This window comes from Choloepus didactylus, chromosome 27, assembly GCF_015220235.1.
Source record: "Choloepus didactylus isolate mChoDid1 chromosome 27, mChoDid1.pri, whole genome shotgun sequence".
Classification (NCBI taxonomy): Eukaryota; Metazoa; Chordata; class Mammalia; order Pilosa; family Megalonychidae; genus Choloepus; species Choloepus didactylus.
Window position 1 is genome coordinate 8,452,565 of NC_051333.1, and position 18,742 is coordinate 8,471,306.

The following is an 18,742-nucleotide window of genomic DNA, read 5'->3' on the forward strand; positions in this document are numbered from 1 at the left end:
TTGTCTCCTAGTGGCCACGGCGGGTCACGGTTCTCAACACGGTCTGAGGAGCTATTCACCAAGCCTGTCTCGGTTACTCCTCGGGCACTGAGCCAGACCGGATTAGGTTTAGTCATGCGACTGAGTTATTCAAGGCTTGCCCATAAAACTACCCCTCACCCTATGAACCTCGCTCTCTTACCTGTCTGTAGATAGATGCGGAGGCCCCAGAAAATAACTCTGAGGTCCTAGGGGATCACAGAGCGACAATACGGAAGGAGCCCCAGTCCCCGAGTCACCCCTGGAGGAGAGCCGCCTCCAATCAGGAACACCCATTTGGGTTTTATATGAGTGATATGCAACCTTCTATTGGGTTGAGCCACTGAGATTGGGGGTTTATCTGTTACAGCAGCTAACATTGCCTTAATAGTCCCAGGATCCAGTGAAGCAACGACAACTCCCAGCATCCGGTAATGAGGATGCTGAAGGTAACTGTATCTCCTGACAGGAAGAGGCTTTACTGAGTGGACTTTCCCTTCTCTGGTTTTCGTCCTATCTCCCTGTCCCCTTCTCTGTCTCCTTCCTGGAGACCCACACTTCACACCTCATCGCTAAGGAGGCTACCCTTCCAATTGCATCCAGACCCATGGGTTTAAATACTGTTTCCTGTGTTGTCCCATACGGTATCCACTTGCCACCTGTGGTTATTTAAATTAAAATTAATAAAAATTAAATAAATTTAAACTGTACTTCCCCAGTTGCACCACCACTGTCACGTGCTCAACAGCTGCAGGTGGTTAATACCATATTGGACAGTGGTAGGTATAAACCATCTTCATCATTGCAGAAAGTTCTATTGGACCGAGCTGGATATGCTGATGGCTGCTATCCTCAGTCACAACCTCTCCAGTGTGCTTAGGATGAACCTATCCCCCTTTATTCAACTCTGTTTGGCTTTCCAAGAGGCATCTCAAAAGCAGCAATGTCAAAAGCAGAATTTGTGATCTTTCCCCCACTACAAACCTGCTTCCTCTGTGCTCCATATTCACCCAGCTGCTCAGTCCCCAAACCTAGATCATCCTTTCCCTTCTTTTCCCTCACACCCACATCCAGGCCATCTCCAAGTCCTCTCTGCTCTCTCTTCAGAATATAACCCCAGTTGTCCACTCTGCATTCCTGCCACTGTCACAACCCTCATTGCCACCACCTTCTTCTCTTGCCTGGAAAACTGCAACAGCTTCCTTGCCCATCTATACTTCCAACCTTGCATCTTCCAGTCCGTTCTCCAGATAGCAGCCAGAGTGATTGTTTAAAAATCTTAATTGGACCACTTCCCTTCTCAGTTGAAAATCTTCCAATAGCAATCCACCCTTCTTTGAATCAAAGCCAAAATCCTCACTGGGGCCAACAAGGCCCTGCGTGAACCAGACCCCATTGCCTCTCTGACCTCATCTTCCGTCACTCCCTCCCCTCAAGTCTGCCCCAGCTGCACCTGTCTCCTCCATCTTCCTCAAATACACCAAGTTCCTTAATGCTTCAGGAGCTTTGCTTTTTGCAGTTGCCCCTCCCAGGGACACTCTCTGCCAGCTCCTCATAGTGGATCTACCCCTCCTCATTCCTCAGGACCACTTGTCACCTCCTCCGGGAGGCTTTCCCTGACTGCGCCATCTATTGAAGCTCCCTCTTACATCACCCTGTGTATTACCTCCATAACAGATTTCACTATCTGTTACTCATTTTGTCTGACTCCCCTTTAGAATGCAAGCTCCATAAGAGCAGGGACCTTTTCTTTTTGTTTGTGTGTTTTTCTTCCCCACAACTCTGTTCCCCAGATCCTAGAACACCCCTGGTGCAGAATCGGCCCTCAATAAACCTTCCAGCAGTGCAATGAGCACAGTGAGGTGTGTGCCTGTGGGGATATGTGTGCCCCATCAATAGATGGGACAGTCAGGGAAAGCCTTCTTGAGGAGGTGACAAGGCAGCTGTCCTGAGGGGCTGAGGTCTCCAGCATGCAATGAGAACCCTGAGGGGGCCTCACCCTTCAGTAGGTGGAGGCATGCTTAAGGGACACAATCCCAGTGTTCACTGGGGGCACAAAGGGAACTAGGAGGACCACTTTTTCTTCCATCCAAGGACAGTGAGGGGACTACATTTCCCAGGCATCAATGAGTGTACACTGAGCAGATGACAATGCCCGGCAGACAATGAAACAGGGCAGACAGACAACAACTTCTCAGCAGCAGCGGAGGCACGAGAGATCACATTTCTCAGTATGCCATGCATGTGGCAGCCAGGAAGTAATTAGTTCACCTCGATGGTGATCTGCCTACAAATCTGGACAACCCCATGCCAAGGACACAAAGAAAGTTGGACAGATGTCCTTCCCAGAATGCTCTGGACAGGAGAGAACTGCGAGTCCCGGCATGCACCAGTGGTCCGGTCACCAAGCCACCTGTCCTCAGAGCAGGGAATTGGTGGAGACTTAGCCTCCACCCATTGAGGGGCCTCCACCCTCCAGGGAGTCCCACCTCTCTGCCCCACTGACTCCAAATAGGCCCCGCCCTGTTCTCAAGCAACTCCTCTTAGGTGACCCCTCCCATTTTCCCCTTCTCAGTCCACTGACCAGGCTTGGTGCAACTCTCCCCTTCGCTTCCAGAAGTCCGCTGCAGCTGCCCCCTCCTGTGCCCCCGGGGAGGCAGACCTCCCCCCCGGGCCACAGCCAGCTGCAGCCTCTACCCTACCCCTCCCCTGCTGTCTCCTGGCTTTGACCTTTCCTTGGCTGGCCCCGCCTCTACTGCGGGCCTCCTAGGCCCATCCCCTGCATTCCTGCTTCCTCACCTCACACCTCACCGCTAAAGAAGGCCCCTTCTCAAGAAGATCTCCAGGACCTTCTCTCTCTAGACTCCGCCCCTTCACTACCGTCCAGTGCTTAGGCCCCGCCCCCTCCCTCGTCTCCCCACTCACCGGCTCGCCCCGTCCTTTCCCTGACTCTCCCCCCCTTCCACCTCCTCCCTAGCCTTCACCCTCTAGACCCCGTTTCTTGACACCTGGGTCTCTGAACCCAGACCCCAGCCCTCCCTCAGATTTCGGCCATCTCTGGGTGGCCCCTTTTGGCCCCCAGGCCCCGCCCCTTTCTTGCTAGCCCCTCCCCTTCCTCTGTCCTCCCGAGTCGTCAATCCTGCAGACCCTCGCCTGCAAAGTCTGAGCCTAAGTCCTCCCCAGACCCTAGTCATCGATATTTGGCCCCTCTCGGACCCTCTCAGACTTTGCCTCTCGATAGCGACACCCCGGCTCATCTTACAGGCCACGCCCCTCCCCGTAAGCTCCGCCTTTCACCTAGACCTGATCACCCTCCCCGTCGCCTGGTCCCACAGGCTGAGCCTCAGGACTGGCCCCGCCCCCAAGGCCCCGCCTCTCCCCGGCCGCCCCGCCCCGGCCTCTGGCCCCGCCCCCGCCCGCCGGTCCCGCGCACCTTGGGCGTGAGCACGAGCGCGGCGCCGCCGTGCACGGCCACGATGGGCAGCGAGGTCTGCGCCGACAGGAAGTCGAGGATGGGCGCGACGGCGGGCGCGCGCGAGTCGTCCTCGAAGACCACGCCGTGCACGCGCAGCCCCGACAGCAGGTCGCAGAGCTGCAGCACCAGGCTGCGCGGGTCCGAGCCGTTGAGCACCAGCGCCACGGGCCGCACGTCCAGGCCCGGGCTGCGCACCGCCGCCGCTACCGCCGGGCCCAGGCGCGCCGCCTCGGCCGCGTACGCGGGTCCCGAGAACACGAGCGCCACGTTGAGCGGCCGCGCCCCGCCGGGGCCCCCGCCGACCCCGCCCGGCCCCGGCACCTCCTCCGGGAACGGGCTGGCGCACGCCAGCGCCAGCAGCAGCAACATCTTAGCGGGGCCCCGAGGGCCGCGGGGGCCACCGGCGCCGCGCATCGCCTGCGGGCCCCGCCGGGCGGCCTCTGTGCGCGGGGGCCCGGGGGGAGACAGAGACGGGGAGACCCGGGGACCAGGGATCAGAGGGAGACAGACGGGGAGACACAGAGATGGAAGGACAGAGACAAGAGGGCAAGATGTAGAGATACACGGAGATGAGGAGAGAGTGGAAGAGGTGCAGAGACAGGGAGGAGAGGGAAGGGTTGGGGGTAGAGATAGAGATGCACAGAGATAGGGGAGCACAAGGAAGGAGGTGGAAGGAAGAGAGAGTTGGGGAAAGGACCCCAGAAAGAGAGGGAGAGGTGTGGAGAGGACAGGGAGAAAGACCCAGAGATAGGAAGTCACAGAGTTAGGTAGAAGTAGATTATAGGGAAGGAGGAAAAACCCAAAGACAGAGTGGGGTTGGGTGATGGAGAGAGGGGAAGATACAGAGGAAGAGAAAGAAATTAGGAAAAACCCAGAGGGATAGAAAGAAGGATGAAATGAGCAAGATGGGGGGCAGAGGGGAGGATGGAGAAGAGGCAGGCAGGGAGAGAGGCTCAGAGAGTGACAGACGGCAACAGGGCGAGGAGGGAGAGAAAGATAAGACGGAGTGACAGAAATGGAGAGCAAGCAAGAGAGACAGATGAAGGAAAGCGATAAATGCAGGGAGAAATGGAGAGATGGATGCCGGAAGGTGGGAGAGAAGAGCCGGGAAAGTTGAGCCGGAGGGGAAGATGGAAAGAAACTCAGGAAGACAGAGACAGAGACCCCACGGCCACCAAGAGACACCGACACACAAGAGGCAGAGAAACAGGCAGAAACAGATATGGAGGGAGGCGGTTGGAGAGAGCAGACCCGGGAAGACAAATATAGCCAGGCAGAGCCGGATCGAGACCCCCACCAGGAAAGTGCCCAGCACAGACATGAAAGGAGGCCGGGAAGGCGAGTGGCAGGAGGCAGCAAAAATGAAAGGAAGAAAAAGTGGGAAAGAGAGAGAGACAGAAACGGAAAAAGGGGTCAGGTGTATGGGGGAGAGATAGAAGAAGAAATTAGTGGGGCATCCTAAGGAGAAAATGCCCTGTGACCAAACTCCCCACCCCACCATAACCCCCACCCCATTTTTGCCCCTTACTCCTATCCCTGCCCCCTCCATTGTCAATGAGAGCGAGACAGGGGGGTCATGGCCTGGGCTAGAATGCCAGGTTTAATGGGGGCGGGGGGGGGGCACAGCTGTGAAGAGCTGGTGGGGGTAGGGTCCCTGGCTCCCAGCCTGGAGTAATTTAGTAAATTAGAGGAAATACAGTGTTTCTTCCCCCTGTTGAATTCTGACTGCCTGGGGTGGCAGGGCTGGGAGCCTGGACTCCTGGGTCCGAGGCAGGAGGGGCTGGGAGCTTGGTCTCTGGTATTGGCGGGAGGAGGGGCCAGGGGCCTGGATTCCTTGTTCCCAAGAGGGATCAGAACCTGCACCCCGGGCTTGCTGAAAGGGGTGAGGGTCCAGGCAGACAAGGGTTCTCTCTTGGCTGTCAGTCTCTTCTCTGGTTGCCATGGTAGCACGGACCAAGTCCACTCCTCAGACAGCTAGGGTGGGAGAGAGGCCATCCCCTGCCTAAAGCCCCCCCTCTCCTGCCTCCCCAGCCATCCCGGGCCACTGTCTCCCCAGGGATGGGGTGGGGGCTCTCAGCCTGTCCATCCTTCCCCAATCCTGGCCCCCCCCCTCGCCCCACCCCTCCTCTGCCCTTCCCCTAGCAGCTGGCTCAGTCAGCGCTCAACCCCCCCCTCCACCCCAAAATAACCCACAGCTGTGGCCTGGCCCCTGTGGGTGAACACTGGCTCTCCCCTCCCTTCCCTGCGGCTGCTCACCCCTCAGCCCCTACTCAGCCTTTTGCAGACCCACCCCTGCCTGGCGTCTGCCCTTGGGGACCCCAAAGTCCTGCTCCCTGCCGAGGCCTAGCTGCGCAGCCCCCAGCTGCACCCTGGATGCCCAGTCCCAAAAAGGATTCGTGGCATCCCCTAGTCCTCCAGGACTCGAGAGGCCCAGTCGCCAGAACCCACATGCTCAGGGATCCTGGGGTCCAGCCCCCAATCTAATCTCAGCTTCCTCTTGAGTCTCAGACTACATTTCCATTCGCATAGACCTCCATCCCCTGCCCTGTCAGGGATTTGGGAAACTGAGCCCCCAGCCCTCTCCTCTCTTAGATTCCCAACTTCTTTAAAGACCTAGGACTGACTCCCAACGCCCCCTGCCCCAGGACCCAGAAGGATGGGACTGGAGGATGGGTGCTGGGCCCCATCCTTTCCCAGGACCCAGGGGTCCAGGCCTTCTTCCCCTCCCTCCCCAGACCCAGGTGAACAGACGCCTAGCCTCTTCCGCCCTCAGGACCCGGGAGTTCAAGACTCCAGCCCCCTTAAACCCCATCAGCCCCAACAAGCTGGCATCTTCCCCCATCCCCAGTTCCTGGGCTTCTCCCAGTCACCCCACTGGGTCCTATACACAGCAGAGCCTGTCCCCAAGCTGAGGAGGAGGAGGGTGCCAGAGATTCCTGGGGCGTCCCTGTCCCCGTCGCTCCCCCCATCCACCACAGGAGAGGAGAGGCCACTTTGATCAACAGCCCGCCCCCCCTCGCGTCGTGCTGCAGACGGCATGCCCCCACAGCACCGTTCTCTCCCACCCTAATCCTGAGGCTCGGAGGAGGCTGGAGGGCTGTTCCAGAACCTTGAGGAAGGAGTGGTGGTTTGGGGTGAGGGGTGCTGGGGGCCTGGATGCCCTCAAGGTCCTTGGCAGGGGTATTAATAGCAGACTCATAGCTCTGAGAAGGGAGGGGAGAGCCAGAGGAGGGCTGGCTGGCGAGGGGGGAGACTGATGGAGGGGAGGCAGAGAGAAGGTGAAATGGAGAGATGGGGAAAAAGAAAGAGATGGGATGTCAGAGGTATGTAGGGCTGGGGAGAAGGAGCAAAGTGTCGGGGAAATGGGGTGGGTGGGTAGGAGGTCTGAGGTGTAGAGACACAGGAAAAAGGGGCTTAGAGAGGGGATGGAGGAGAGTCTCCAAGGGACAGGCTGGGGTAGGGGGCAAAGACCTCTGCTCACCATCCACCCGCACCCCTCCTCCTCCAGGCCCCTGGCCAACTTTCCCTGTCCTAGATTTGGGGGTCCACATTCCCACTGCCACCCCTGCCTCCCCTGCCCCAGCCTTACCTTTTCATGACCCTGATCTGTGGGGGGAGAGACTGGGGGGTCAGGACAGGAACCCGGAGTCCAGCGACCCGAAGATTCAGCAGAGGGCTCAGGGAGCCGATGGAGGGGGTGGGGGTGGGGGGCAGGCCCTGGGGCGGCAGCGGCGGCGGTGGGGACCTCCTGCTTGTCCCTGGCTCCGTCTCTCTCTCCTCTTCCTCGGTCCTGTCCCCCCAAGGTTGCGGCCACCCGGACTAGGCGAGGACGCGGCTACACATGTTGCGCTGGAAGTTGGGCCGCGGACATTGCGGAGGCTGTCGGGGTGTCCTCCCGGCGGCCCCGACCCCGTGGGGATCCCCTCTCCGCCCACCTGGGGTCCCACCCCTCCTCGGCCGCCTCAGCCCCGGCTCCTCCCTCCGTCCATGTGTCCGGTCCCGCCTCCCCCTGGCTCACTCACAACCCCCCCACACTGCTTTGTGCCCTCAGCGCCCCCCCCACCCCCACCCCCTCCGTGTCTGTCTGTCTGTCTGTGTGGGTCACCTCTGAAGCCGTTGGCTGGCGTGCGTGCGTGTGTGTGTGTGTGTGTGTGTGTGTGTATCAGGGAGGCTGCCAGTCTGGGGAACTGCTTGTCCCTTCCTCACTTGGCCACCTCCAGACCCCCCCCCCTCAGCACCCCCACTCTCAAACCCAGGCAGAAACACACACAAACACACACACACACACACACACACACAACCTCACTTCCCTGGGTTTCCCCCTCAACACCCCCGGAGCTTGAGGAGGGAGACACACACACACACACACACACAGGGGGTGTGCAATGGGGGCCGGGCCGCTGCTGCTGTCCGCGGATGTTTGGACAGACAGGAGGACACTGGCAGCTGGGGACACCCAGACGCCCAGCCAGATGCAGGCGGGAGGCACGGAACCCAGGTACACACCATCCCTCCGGGCTTGGGGGGGTAGGGGGGTGACCCGGGGTGGGGGGTGGAGGTGGCCGCGACACCCAAGCAGGCGGTCCAGGGTTCCTACAGACAGACAGACCCCTCCCTCCCTCGGCCACCGCAGCCCTTACACAGACACACCCCCCCCTCCACCAGCCCAGCCCCAGACACCCGGACACACAGATTCTCACCGGGCAGATGGCAGACGCACGGGAGGCCCCTGGGGGCCGGGTGGACCCACCCGGGCCAGCACCCCCCAGCTGGGCTCCGGCGGCCCGGGCAGGCTGCGGGCGGAGGGTGGCGGCGCGGCCACAGCTTGGAGGAGCTGGAGCGGGAGGGACGCGCACACTGGCTGTGTTCTCACACACACACTCACCCGGGAGGCGATTAACATTCAGTCCCCGTCCGCCCCTGCTGGGAGACCCAGAGCCCCCCTCCTGGCCTCCCTGGGGACCCCTCCTCCTGCCAGGGCTGGGGATGGGGGCCAGCCCCCCAGCCCAGCCCCCTGGGTCTGGTCTCTGCCTTCCTCCTGGGACAGGGAGTGAGTGAGGAGCCGCGAATAAAATGGGAGGAAGTGTGTGGGGGGGCGGGCAGGGGCTCGGAACCAGCGCTGAGGCACCGGCTTTGGACCTCCAGCTTCTCCCCCTTTGGAGGCCTGAGGACCAGGAGAACGTTCCCCACCTCAGTCTCGGCCGCTGGCTCCCAGGGCCAGGCCAGCAAAGTAGGTCTCTATCAGGATGCCAGGATCCAGGTCCCCGCACCCCAACTCCCTCAGATCCAGGCCCCCAGCCCCTCCTGCCTTAGACCCATGACCCCCTCCTCCCTCAGACCAATGCCCCAGCCCCCTCCTCCCTCAGACTCAGAAGTCAAGGCCTCCAGCCCCTCCTACCCCTTCCTTGGGATTTCTGGTCTCAGCTTCAACCACCCTGTGGCTCAAGCATCCTGGCCCCAGGAGTCTAGATCCATGATACCCTCTTCCTTCTGGAACCCACAAATTCAGGCCTTAAGACTTTTTTTTTCCAGCAGCGTGAGCCTTTCCCCCTGGCTTCCTGACCTCGGTGATGGAGGAAACAGGAGCCCATCTAGCATGCTCCGGGGCGAAAGTCAGACCCCAAACTAGCCTCAGGAACCCACACCTGGGTTTCAGCCCCTGCCCCAAGATTGCTCCCCCAAGCTCCCCTCTCCCAGCCTTGGCCCTCAGAGGCCAACTCTCCTGTGTCCCACTGCTCCGCGGGACTGGTTTTACATGTGCTGGGCTGGGTCCTAGTGGGACACGCAGGAGCTGAGCAGCTGGACTTGGGGGACCCTCAGGGGGCCTGGGCTGTGGTCTGCAGTCCTGTGTCCACGTAGGGCAGATGCTGTGGTCCTTCTGGGTGTTTGAGTACCCATGGGTGGTGGAGGCCGGGGCCTCTCGGTGAAAGAAGGGGTGCAGAGCTATTGGCTTCCTCAGAGGGCTGGATGGCCTGGGTGCCTGAGGATGACATCCCTGAGTCTGGAGCTGGTGGGTCCCTTAGAGTGGTTTGTCCTGGGGGTCAGGATGCCTCAGTGCTTAAAAGGGGCTCAGGCTTGGAGGAGGAGGCCCACATTCCTGGGTCTGAGGGAGGAGGGGGGCCTGGGTCTGAGGGAGGAGGGGCTGGGGACCCAATTTCTCGCCTCGTGGGTGCATTGGAGCTGTAGGCTCCTGAAAGGGGCAGACCGGCTGACCAGCCTCGGGTCTCTGCCCGGGATCTTAAAGCTCGAGGCCCGACTCATGAGTCCCTCTCAGGGACAGTGGCCGGGCGGCTGGATGTGCCCTTTCCAGAGAGCCAGACTGCCGGGGGGAACCGCCGCCGGATTCGGGAGTTTCAGATCTCGGCGACCCCGCGGGGCTCTGGCAGCGGCCCCGGGGCGCATTCCGGGCAGGCTCTGCAGGCGGGGAGGAAAGCCAGGGGGCGCCGGGGAGCCAGGACTCCGCCCCCATGGGGCGTGGCCTCCGGCGGCGGCCCCGCCCCTCCGCTCCCCGCCTCCCTCTTCCCGGCTCCCGCTCGGCCGCCAGCTCCGGCCTCCCCTCCCCGCCTCCCAGCGCCCCCCTCCCCGGAGCTGAGCCCGCACGAGGGCGCCTCTCCCGGCCCCAGCCCAGCCGCCCCGGGGGCAGCCCCGCCAGCCTCCCTCCCTCCAGCTCAGCCGTGCCCGCGGCCCCCCAGCCATGAATCTCTTCCGATTCCTGGGAGACCTCTCCCACCTCCTAGCGATCATCTTGCTACTGCTCAAAATCTGGAAGTCCCGCTCCTGTGCCGGTGAGACCACCGGGGCGGGAGAAGGGGGGAAGAGTGGAGGTGGGGGGGCCCAGAACTCTGGAAAGGGTTTGGGGGGGCTCTAGGGAGACAAGTCCCCAACCCCCACCGTCGCTGCAGGGATCTCCCTGGAAGGTCTGGGGTCACCAGGGGGTCAGCTCCCCTCTCCAGCTTAGGGGTGCACACAGTTTGCAGGGGGGTGCTCCGAGCCCCCACTTCTAACCCCTGCCCGCCTGCGTCTGGGCACTGTGGGGTTCTGGGGCTGGGAACAGGGAGCTGGGAGATGGCTGGGAGTTGGTGACGTGGATGGTGGCGGCCAGGAAGGGAGTGGAGGGAGGGGACTGGTTCCGGGTGCTGCGGTCAGGCTGGGTGCTCCCGAGGCCCCACTTGGGTCCAGACTGTGGGGGGATCCTCAGGGGCCCTGGGGCGGCTGTGAGGCCTAGCTCCGGGACGGAGCCTGGGGCTGGAGTAGCTTCCGGGCGGGCCGCCCCCTGGCTGCCGGCCTTGGGAAAGGGCGGCTCTCAGGCAGGGCGGGCTGGGGAGGCCTCGGCGGACAGCTGCCTCCGGGGCCACCTCCTGGCTTGTCCCGGGTGCCGGGCCCACCCCAGCCTCCTCCTCCTCTGTCTCTCCGGACCACAGGGATCTCGGGGAAGAGCCAGGTCCTGTTTGCTGTGGTGTTCACCGCCCGCTACTTGGATCTCTTCACCAACTACATCTCACTCTACAACACGTGCATGAAGGTAAACACTCTAGCCACCTCCCCCGGCCTCCTGAGCGGGGAGCTGGGTGAGAAAAGGGGGGGGCCTGGATTCATGGGCCTAAGTTGGGGGCCTGGACCCTGACTGAGTCTGAGGGTGGAGAGGCAGGGGCTTGGGCTCCTGGGTCCAAGGGAGGAGGGGCTGGGGTCCTGGACTACTGGGTCCGAGGGAGGAGGGGCTGGGTCCAAGCTTTTTGGGGGCAGGATCCTGTGCTGTGAGCTGAGGCCTCCTTCTCATCTTCCTCCTTGTCAGGTGGTCTACATCGCCTGCTCCTTCACCACGGTCTGGATGATTTACAGCAAGTTCAAAGCCACTTACGACGGGAACCATGACACATTCCGGGTAGAGTTCCTAGTCGTTCCCACGGCCATCTTGGCTTTCCTGGTCAACCATGACTTCACCCCTCTAGAGGTAGGCCACCCCCTCGGGGGCTTCTTCTCTTGCAGGGTTCGTCAAATGTCTCGATTTCAGGGCATAAAAGTTCAGTGCCTGGACCTGGAGTCAGGTGATTTCCACACAACAGACAGTACTCACTGTGCCAGACACTGCTGTAAGCGTTTTATGGAAATTAACTCATTACGTTATGAAGTTAATTCATTACTCTTCATGACAGCCCCATTTCACAGATGAGGAAACCGAGGCTTAGAGAGTCTTCAGTGTCTCGTCCAAGGTTGTCAGCCTGGTAAGTTCCAGACTAGAGAGCACAAGCCTTGGGAACGGGGTCTCTGGAGCCTGCAGGCTGCTTGAATTTCAACCAGTGGCCACTTACCATTAATGTGAGCTTGGGCGTATTTCTGGACTCTCTGTGCCTCGGTTTCCCCATTTGTAAAGTGAGGGTCAGATTACTGTGAGGATTTACTGCCATCAATGAGCATAGCCTCTGGAACCAGAGCACGGAGATTCAAAACCCACCTCTGCCTCTTGGCAGCTTTGGGACCTTGGGCAAGTCAGGTGACTTCTCTGTGTCTCGGCTTCCTCATCTGTGAAATGGGGATAATCAGTTCCTGCCTCACAGGGTTGTGACAAGTGGTTAACACTTGTACAGCACAGTGCCTGCCCGTGGTCCTAAGTGCCATGCCGGTGTCTGCTCAGTGACTGAAGTATTTAGCTCTTGTGGTTTTCATTCCGTGGTATTTTGGTGGGACCTGTACAAACTCCTGGATGAAATTTCAGGGAGGCCGCTTGCTAAGGCCATGTACTCATGCCTTCTAGGGTTTGGCAGGGATCATAAATTCAGGCCAGCTGTTCCTTCCCCAGGCCCACTCTTACCTGGTTGGAAGCCGGCCCCAATGATGTTTCCCACAGAAGAAGCCATAACTCAGGACACTTCATGTGAGATCTCCCGGTTTTAAAAGTTTTTCCATAGATTCTAACTATATTTCAAAAGGCACGGTGCAGGCCGGACAAATCCTGATGGAAGGTGGCCATGGCGTGGGCCCCCATTCTGAAGTGTCAGTGAGGGAGCTGTACCCTGCCACGGTGGAGACCTTGAGCCAGGCTCTAGCCCTTGGGACTTTGCAAACATAATCCTCATTGCCTGAGCACCTGCCCAGGCCCTCGACTTCCTCATAACCTCCCTGCTGAGTGGAGGGTACTGTGCCCATTTTGCAGATGGGGAGACTGACTGAGGCCCTGGGAGGCAATGCAGGAGGGAGGCCGGGCTGGAACCTGGGCCTCTCAACTCTCAGCCTTTGCTGTCCCACATTTCAAAAAGGGGAAGTCCCTTGTGCAGAGTATTGGCACCGGCTGTGTGCCCGGCCTTGCACTGGCCATTCTGAATGCAGGAGCATCCCACCTGGTATCTGGGACCCCCAGAAGCATCTTTGTCCCGTTATTTGGAGGACCAGGGTGAGGCCCAGAGGGGAGAGGTCACCTGATTTAAACCCTGCTTCCTAAGCCCATGCTATCACCTGGCATGTGCTAAAAAAAAAAAGAGAAAAAAACAGTATTATTTTTTAATCGTAGAAGGAAAATATTCTTGTTTAAAAAAATTGAGGTGTCACGGAAATAAATGTATAAATAAAAGTGATCGGCCCTCCCTTTCCTCTTCCATGCCCCGATTCTCTTCCTCACGGGAACCCAGGGCTAAGAGTTGGGTGTGCACCTATTTACTGGGTGTGTTACCCAAGGGCCTCAACTCACCTGGCTTTCTGAGACTCTCACTGGAGGATTCTGGGTGACTGTGGGAGCAAGCCCTGGAGCCCAGCTGCCTGGTTTGGAACCCCGGATTTACCCACATCCTAGCTGTGTGACCTTGGACAGATTACTTAACCCCTTGGGCCTCAGTTTTCCTCATCTGTACAATGGGGATGGATTACAGTAGTACTTAACCTCGTAGGGTTAAGGCCGAAACCAGTTAATACCTGTATGGTATGTAGAGCTGTGCCTCCGACGTGGTAAATGCTATGTAAGCGAGAGTTGTTATAAATACATCCTGATGTTCCCTGAGGGGAACAGCTGACGGGGACCCCACCTGCCACCTGGCCTGGTTCTCTGAGGGGAGGTTTCGGTAGGCCCTGCAGATCATGAGTCACCCCAGGTGGGACTTTCGGGGAGCCTGGGACTGAATGCAGGGCCGATGGAGATTTGCATTCGCTTCTTCCCCTTTCTGGGTGCCCCATCCTAGTCACGATGTTGAGTGTCCCCTGCTGCCCAGGAGCCCAAGCTGAGTGCATGGGAAGCTTTTATAGACCCGCTCATTCCCATTCACTCTTTCAGGCCCTGAACGAGGGTCTCCGTGGGCCTGCTGGAGCTCTCGGGGTGCAGGGACGGTCAGGACAGTGTATCTTAGGAGATGCCTGATGAGCTGAGGAGGCAGACATGAGGCGGTGTGCAGACAAGCCTCCTGCTGTGGAAATAGCACGTGCAAAGGTCCTGAGGTGGGAAGGAGTGTGCAGAACCAGCTGGATGGCCTGGGTGGCTGCAGCCAGGGGAGCGAGGGCAGCGACTAGGAGATGACACTGAATCAGGGAAGGGTCTTGAAGGCTAAGGTAAAGGGTTTCGATTTTCCATTTCACATCCATTAGAATAGCTGTTGTTAAAAAAATGGAAAATAACAAGTGTTGGAGAAGATGCGGAGAAATAGGAACTCATTCGTTGCTGGTGGGAATGTAAAATGGTATAGCCGTTTATGCTGCAAGACAGTTTGTCAGTTCCTCAGGAAGCTAAGTGTAGAACTGCCATATGATCTGACAATCCCCCTACTCGGTATATACCCAGAAGATCTGAAAGCAAGGATGTGAGCAGACATTTGCACGCTGATGTTCATAGCAGCACTATTCGTGGTTGTGAAAGGATGCAAGCAACCCAAGTGTCCATCTTTCGATGAATGGATAAACAAAACGTGGTATATACATATGATGGAATGTTATTCAGCTGTAAGAAGGAATGAAGTCCTGATGCATGTGACAACATGGATGAACCTTGAGGAGATTTATGTTGAATGAAATAAGCCAGACACAAAAGGACAAATATTGTATGAGCTCACTGATATGAAACAATTATAATAAGCAAATGATAGAGTCAGAATCTAGACTATGGGTTCCCGGGGGACGAGAGATAAGAAATGGGAATTTGAGGCTTAAAATACACAGGGAATGATGGAAATGTTTTGGTAATGGGTGGTGGTGATGGTAGCACAACATTGTGAATGCATTTGACAGCACTGAAATACATATCTGAATATGATTAAAAGGGGAAATGTTAGATTGTATATGTGGTAACAGAATAAATTTTTTTTTAAATCCATGGAACTACAGTACCAAACAGTGAGCCCTAAGTGAAACCATGGACTTTAATTACTGGTACAATTATAAAAATGTGCTGTCATCAGTTGTAACAGATGTTTCACACTAACGCAAGGTGTTAATAATAGGGTGGTGTGTGGGAATCCTGTATTTTATTCATGATTGTTCTGTAAACCCACAACTTCTCTAATAATGGGGGGAAGGAAAGAGTTTTGATTTTATTCTGTTTGCAATGGGAAGAAGCCACTGAAGGGTTTTAAGCCAAGGAACAACATTGCCTGATTTATGATTCTAACGACTGTACATCGAGTGACGCCCCTGTGAGAGCGGGAAAATCATCCCCATTTTAGAGAGAAGGAAGTGGAGGCTCAGAGAATCTGGGTCTCCTAGAAGAGGGGGATCCTGGGGCTGAGATTCCAGCCCTGGTCTCCTGCAGAGGCTTCACTGCAGAGCACTCAGGAGCACTGGCTCCGAACTGCCCATTCGCTGTGTGGTCTTGAGCAAGTCCCTTACCCTCTCTGTGTCTCCGTCTGTTCTCTGACTTCCGGGTCTGTGCCTGTAACTGCGAGGCCACCCTCTGCCTTCTCCCTCCCTGTCCTCTGCCCGGCCTTGCCTGACCCCGCTCCTGGCCTCTCCGCAGATCCTCTGGACCTTCTCCATCTACCTGGAGTCGGTGGCCATCTTGCCGCAGCTGTTCATGGTGAGCAAGACGGGCGAGGCGGAGACCATCACCAGCCACTACCTGTTCGCGCTGGGCGTCTACCGCACACTCTATCTCTTCAACTGGATCTGGCGCTACCACTTTGAGGGCTTCTTTGACCTCATCGCCATCGTGGCCGGCCTAGTCCAGACGGTTCTCTACTGCGACTTCTTCTACCTCTACATCACCAAAGGTAGCCAGGGTGGACGGCGGGGTGGGAGGGAAGGGCCCCAGGCCTGCCGCCTCCCAGGAATCCAGACCTCTTGCCCTGCCTCCCTAAGGACCGGGGGCTTCTCTCCTTGGCCCTGGTGGCCTTGAGTGAAGATCAGGCAGACGGGGGCTGGCTTCCTGCAAGTCTGTGCTTCCTCCACCCAGTTCCCCTGGCCGCCTGCTCTTCCTTTCCTGAGCAGGGAGACCGGGCCGCCCTCTGCCCAGCCCCTGGATAAGTGTATGGCGTGGGGTGGGGACAGGACCAGGGGTGCAGCAGGGGCAGCCTCTGACTTTCCCTCTCTCAGAATTTGTCCCAAGCCCTCCTTCTACCCCGGGATTCCAGCCTTGTGGCTTTTCAGCCTCACATACATGAAAAATCCAGAAGTTCCATCTCCTTAGCCCTAGTGGCACTCAGAGAAGGGAGGACCTCCACTGTCACTTGGTCTCTGGCCTCATCCTCGGGGACTCAGTCCCGCCCATTCGTTCATTCATTCATTCATTCATTCAACAAATTTATCTGGCATATCTGGCCTGATGAGATATGGCATTAGGAAAAAAGATGGACTTGTTTTCTAGCGGGGGGAGATGGTGATTGCACAAGTAAAGAAAGCTGATTGCAAAGAGGGAGAAGGGGGTGAAGAAAATAAGGCAGGGATGTGACGGACAACTGGAGGGTGGGGGGGCCCACTTAGGGGTGGGGGGAGGCCTCTCAGAGGAGATGATGTTTACGCGGAGATCTGAAAACTATGGAACTGGTAGAGGGACGGAGAGAGAAGGTGTAATAAGAGTAAGAGCCTGGAGGTGGTCCCCAGCCCCTCGGGATTCAGGCCAGGAGGGCGCAGGGGGTGGTCTCTGATCCCACGTCCCTTGGACGCGTAAGGTCCCCAGCCAGGGAGTCCCTCGAGGGTGAAAAGGGAGCAGCCAGCACTGGGAGAGACAGAGCCTTCCCTCAGCTTCCAGCACTCAGCCCTTGGGACAAGCCCAGCGTCCTCTGTCCCCTCGGGAATGCAGGCCGATCCCCCCAGTTTCTCATCCCGGGGTCCTGGAGGCTGCCCCCACCCTGCAGCATGCTGGCAGTAACGTGCACCCCCTCTTCTCTCCTCACAGTCTTGAAGGGGAAGAAGCTGAGCTTGCCAGCATAGCCCTGACCCTTGCGACCCCTTTCGGCAGCGGGAGACACCAGGAAGGTGGCAAAAGACGAAGAGCCTTCCCACCCAGGGGTGACTCTTTTAAGAAGCAATCTCTCTCCGTTCCCCAGCCCCCTCCTGCCAGGTTGTGGGGGCCGCAAGGACCCATGTCTTGGGGAGCTCAGGACCTGGGCTGTTTGTAGTTTTTTGCCTTTTAGAAAAGAAAAAAAATATCTTTCCACCATTTGGTTTTTGATTCTGATGACTCCTTTCTCTTCTACTCTCCGGCCCCCTGATTTTTATAAACTGTTTTTGGAGCGTCCATTGGGGCGAGGTGGGGTTGGAGATCTTTTCGCTCCCCCAGACCTCCCAGCTCCTTTCCAGATCCGCACCCCAACCCCACTGGTTGCCAAACAGGAAATCTGCCAACACCCCACCTCCCACCATAGGTAGTGAGCACAGCCCTTTCCCCATTTCTGGGTTGGGGATGGTGCAGAGGGGAAGCCCACGAGGGTCTCCCTTGATTTTTTCATAATGTTTTCCAGCATTTGGGTTTTTTGATCATGTCCTGTTTTCTTGGCAATTAGCAGGGCAGAGGGGCCCGGGTGTGGGAAGGGGCCCGGCCCAAGAATCATCACTGCTCTGATGCCATGTTTTTTTGTACAGAATTGAGCAACTGATTCTTTGTTCTCTTGAAATAAACAGAGGAAAATGAAACCTCTCTCTTTTGCTACTCCTTGCCTTCTCTCTTTGGTGTCTGCAAGCCTTTTCCCCAGCCCCTTTTTCCACCTCTGCTTTTGCCTCATTGCCCATCTGCCGGCAACCAGAGGTCAGGAAGGAGCAGGAAAGTGAGAAACTGGGTTTCCTAAGACTCAGCTGTACCTCGACTCCTCGTCGTTCCACTGGGCAAGAGGTCTGGGAGAAATCCCCGAAGATGCTTCTTATCTTGGGATGAAACTTCCTTGACAGTTCTCCAGAATCTCAGGGTTGCAGAGGACCTTCCAGATGATTTATTTCAGAGGTTGCAAATGGGCAGCTCCTGTCCCACCCTCGTTTTAGCATTGTGTGGCATTTTGTTGAGCTGCATTATGTTTAAAAAAAAAAAAGAAAAAGAATTGGTTGCCAGCCTTTAAAAACAGATTTTCACAATAAAATCTGTATTTCTGGCTTCTCTTGAAAAAAATCAGTCAATCTGACAATGCTGGGTCCTCATTTCTGCGTGGCAACAGATGCTGCAGCTGAATAGATGGGATGTGAGCCTTTCACCGCGGGCCCAGGCCTTGGCTAACTGGTTGTTACCATCTATTATTGAGCTGGTGCTAATTTTTTATTGTGGCGTTAAAGGGAACGTGAAATATTTTCCATGTTTCTCTCCAGATTTGCTTCATACCTGGCCTGTTCCTTCCACTTCTGTTCCCTGCCTGGCTCTTGGAAGCTTTTAGATTTTTGATCCCTGATTTAGTCAGACTTCCTCCACGTCTGCAGAGTCACTCCGAGCCTCCACGTCACTGCCTCAGTTCCCCTGGAGGACGGCTCTGGAGGGGAGGCTTCAGGAGGCAGGTAGCTGGTATTTCCTGAGCATGGGGTATGTGCCAGGCACTGAGCTTTACGTCAGCTTTACATCTCAGAACACTATAAAGGGGGCACTTTGCACATGGGGACACTGAGGCTTAGCAGGTGAGAGGCAGAGGTGAGATTTGCACCTGGGCTTCCTGATGCTGTTTAACACTGCTGTGTGATTTTCCAGCCTTTTCTTTTTTCTAAAAAAATTAGAGAAGTTACGGGTTTACGGAACAATCATGCATAAAATACAGGGTTCCCATATACCACCCTATAATTAACACTTTTTGTTGGTTTTCTTTCCGTCTCTGAAGCCAAGGGGCCTTCTGTTTGGAGGAATTTTGTCCAGATGTCTGATATGGAAAA

General features: G+C 57.2%; 4 protein-coding genes across 5 annotated transcripts in view; 2 read left to right on the plus strand and 2 right to left on the minus strand.

Annotated features, from left to right (window-relative positions):
• GRIN2D (glutamate ionotropic receptor NMDA type subunit 2D) overlaps window positions 1-4,890 on the minus strand; it is a 33,124-nt gene extending 28,234 nt beyond the window's left edge. Inside the window, 1 exon segment of the mRNA XM_037819942.1 lies at window positions 3,452-4,890. Coding sequence (XP_037675870.1) covers window positions 3,452-3,907 — 456 coding nt within the window. The 5' untranslated portion in view covers window positions 3,908-4,890.
• Window positions 4,891-5,183: 293 nt separating this feature from the next.
• LOC119521560 (serine/arginine repetitive matrix protein 3-like) lies at window positions 5,184-8,557 on the minus strand. 2 transcript variants are annotated; one of them, XR_005214376.1, is made up of 3 exons: window positions 8,194-8,557; window positions 7,083-7,342; window positions 5,184-5,467 (listed from the first exon to the last, which is right to left on the minus strand). XR_005214376.1 is itself a non-coding variant. In XM_037819954.1 (2 exons), exons 1-2 carry the CDS (start codon window positions 8,394-8,396, stop codon window positions 7,171-7,173), a joined length of 375 nt encoding a protein of 124 aa, XP_037675882.1. In that variant the 5' UTR covers window positions 8,397-8,557; the 3' UTR covers window positions 7,051-7,170. The 2 variants fall into 2 exon arrangements, 1 of the variants encoding a protein (XP_037675882.1); XM_037819954.1 differs by lacking the exon at window positions 5,184-5,467 and having other exon boundaries at window positions 7,051-7,342.
• On the plus strand, window positions 7,201-9,866 carry LOC119521559 (protein piccolo-like). The gene is made up of 2 exons (XM_037819953.1): window positions 7,201-7,991; window positions 8,639-9,866. Exons 1-2 carry the CDS (start codon window positions 7,879-7,881, stop codon window positions 9,120-9,122), a joined length of 597 nt encoding a protein of 198 aa, XP_037675881.1. The 5' UTR covers window positions 7,201-7,878; the 3' UTR covers window positions 9,123-9,866.
• A 182-nt stretch (window positions 9,867-10,048) lies between these two features.
• KDELR1 (KDEL endoplasmic reticulum protein retention receptor 1) lies at window positions 10,049-17,549 on the plus strand. Its single transcript, XM_037819952.1, has 5 exons — window positions 10,049-10,278; window positions 10,915-11,015; window positions 11,286-11,444; window positions 15,420-15,672; window positions 16,797-17,549. The coding sequence occupies exons 1-5, from the start codon at window positions 10,188-10,190 to the stop codon at window positions 16,829-16,831; spliced, it is 639 nt and encodes a 212-aa protein (XP_037675880.1). The 5' UTR covers window positions 10,049-10,187; the 3' UTR covers window positions 16,832-17,549.
• Window positions 17,550-18,742: the final 1,193 nt, after the last annotated feature.

Excerpts from the sequence above, each read along its gene's own strand:
- LOC119521559 (XM_037819953.1), top strand. The coding sequence starts at position 7,879 with ATGGGGGCCGGGCCGCTGCTGCTGTCCGCGGATGTTTGGACAGACAGG. Across the intron at positions 7,992-8,638 it reads GCGGGAGGCACGGAACCCAG|CTTCTCCCCCTTTGGAGGCC; the intron begins GTACACACCATC and ends TTGGACCTCCAG.
- LOC119521560 (XM_037819954.1), bottom strand. The coding sequence starts at position 8,396 with ATGTTAATCGCCTCCCGGGTGAGTGTGTGTGTGAGAACACAGCCAGTG. Across the intron at positions 7,343-8,193 it reads GTGCGTCTGCCATCTGCCCG|CGCAACATGTGTAGCCGCGT; the intron begins GTGAGAATCTGT and ends CCCAACTTCCAG.
- KDELR1 (XM_037819952.1), top strand. The coding sequence starts at position 10,188 with ATGAATCTCTTCCGATTCCTGGGAGACCTCTCCCACCTCCTAGCGATC. Across the intron at positions 10,279-10,914 it reads GAAGTCCCGCTCCTGTGCCG|GGATCTCGGGGAAGAGCCAG; the intron begins GTGAGACCACCG and ends TCCGGACCACAG. Across the intron at positions 11,445-15,419 it reads ATGACTTCACCCCTCTAGAG|ATCCTCTGGACCTTCTCCAT; the intron begins GTAGGCCACCCC and ends GCCTCTCCGCAG.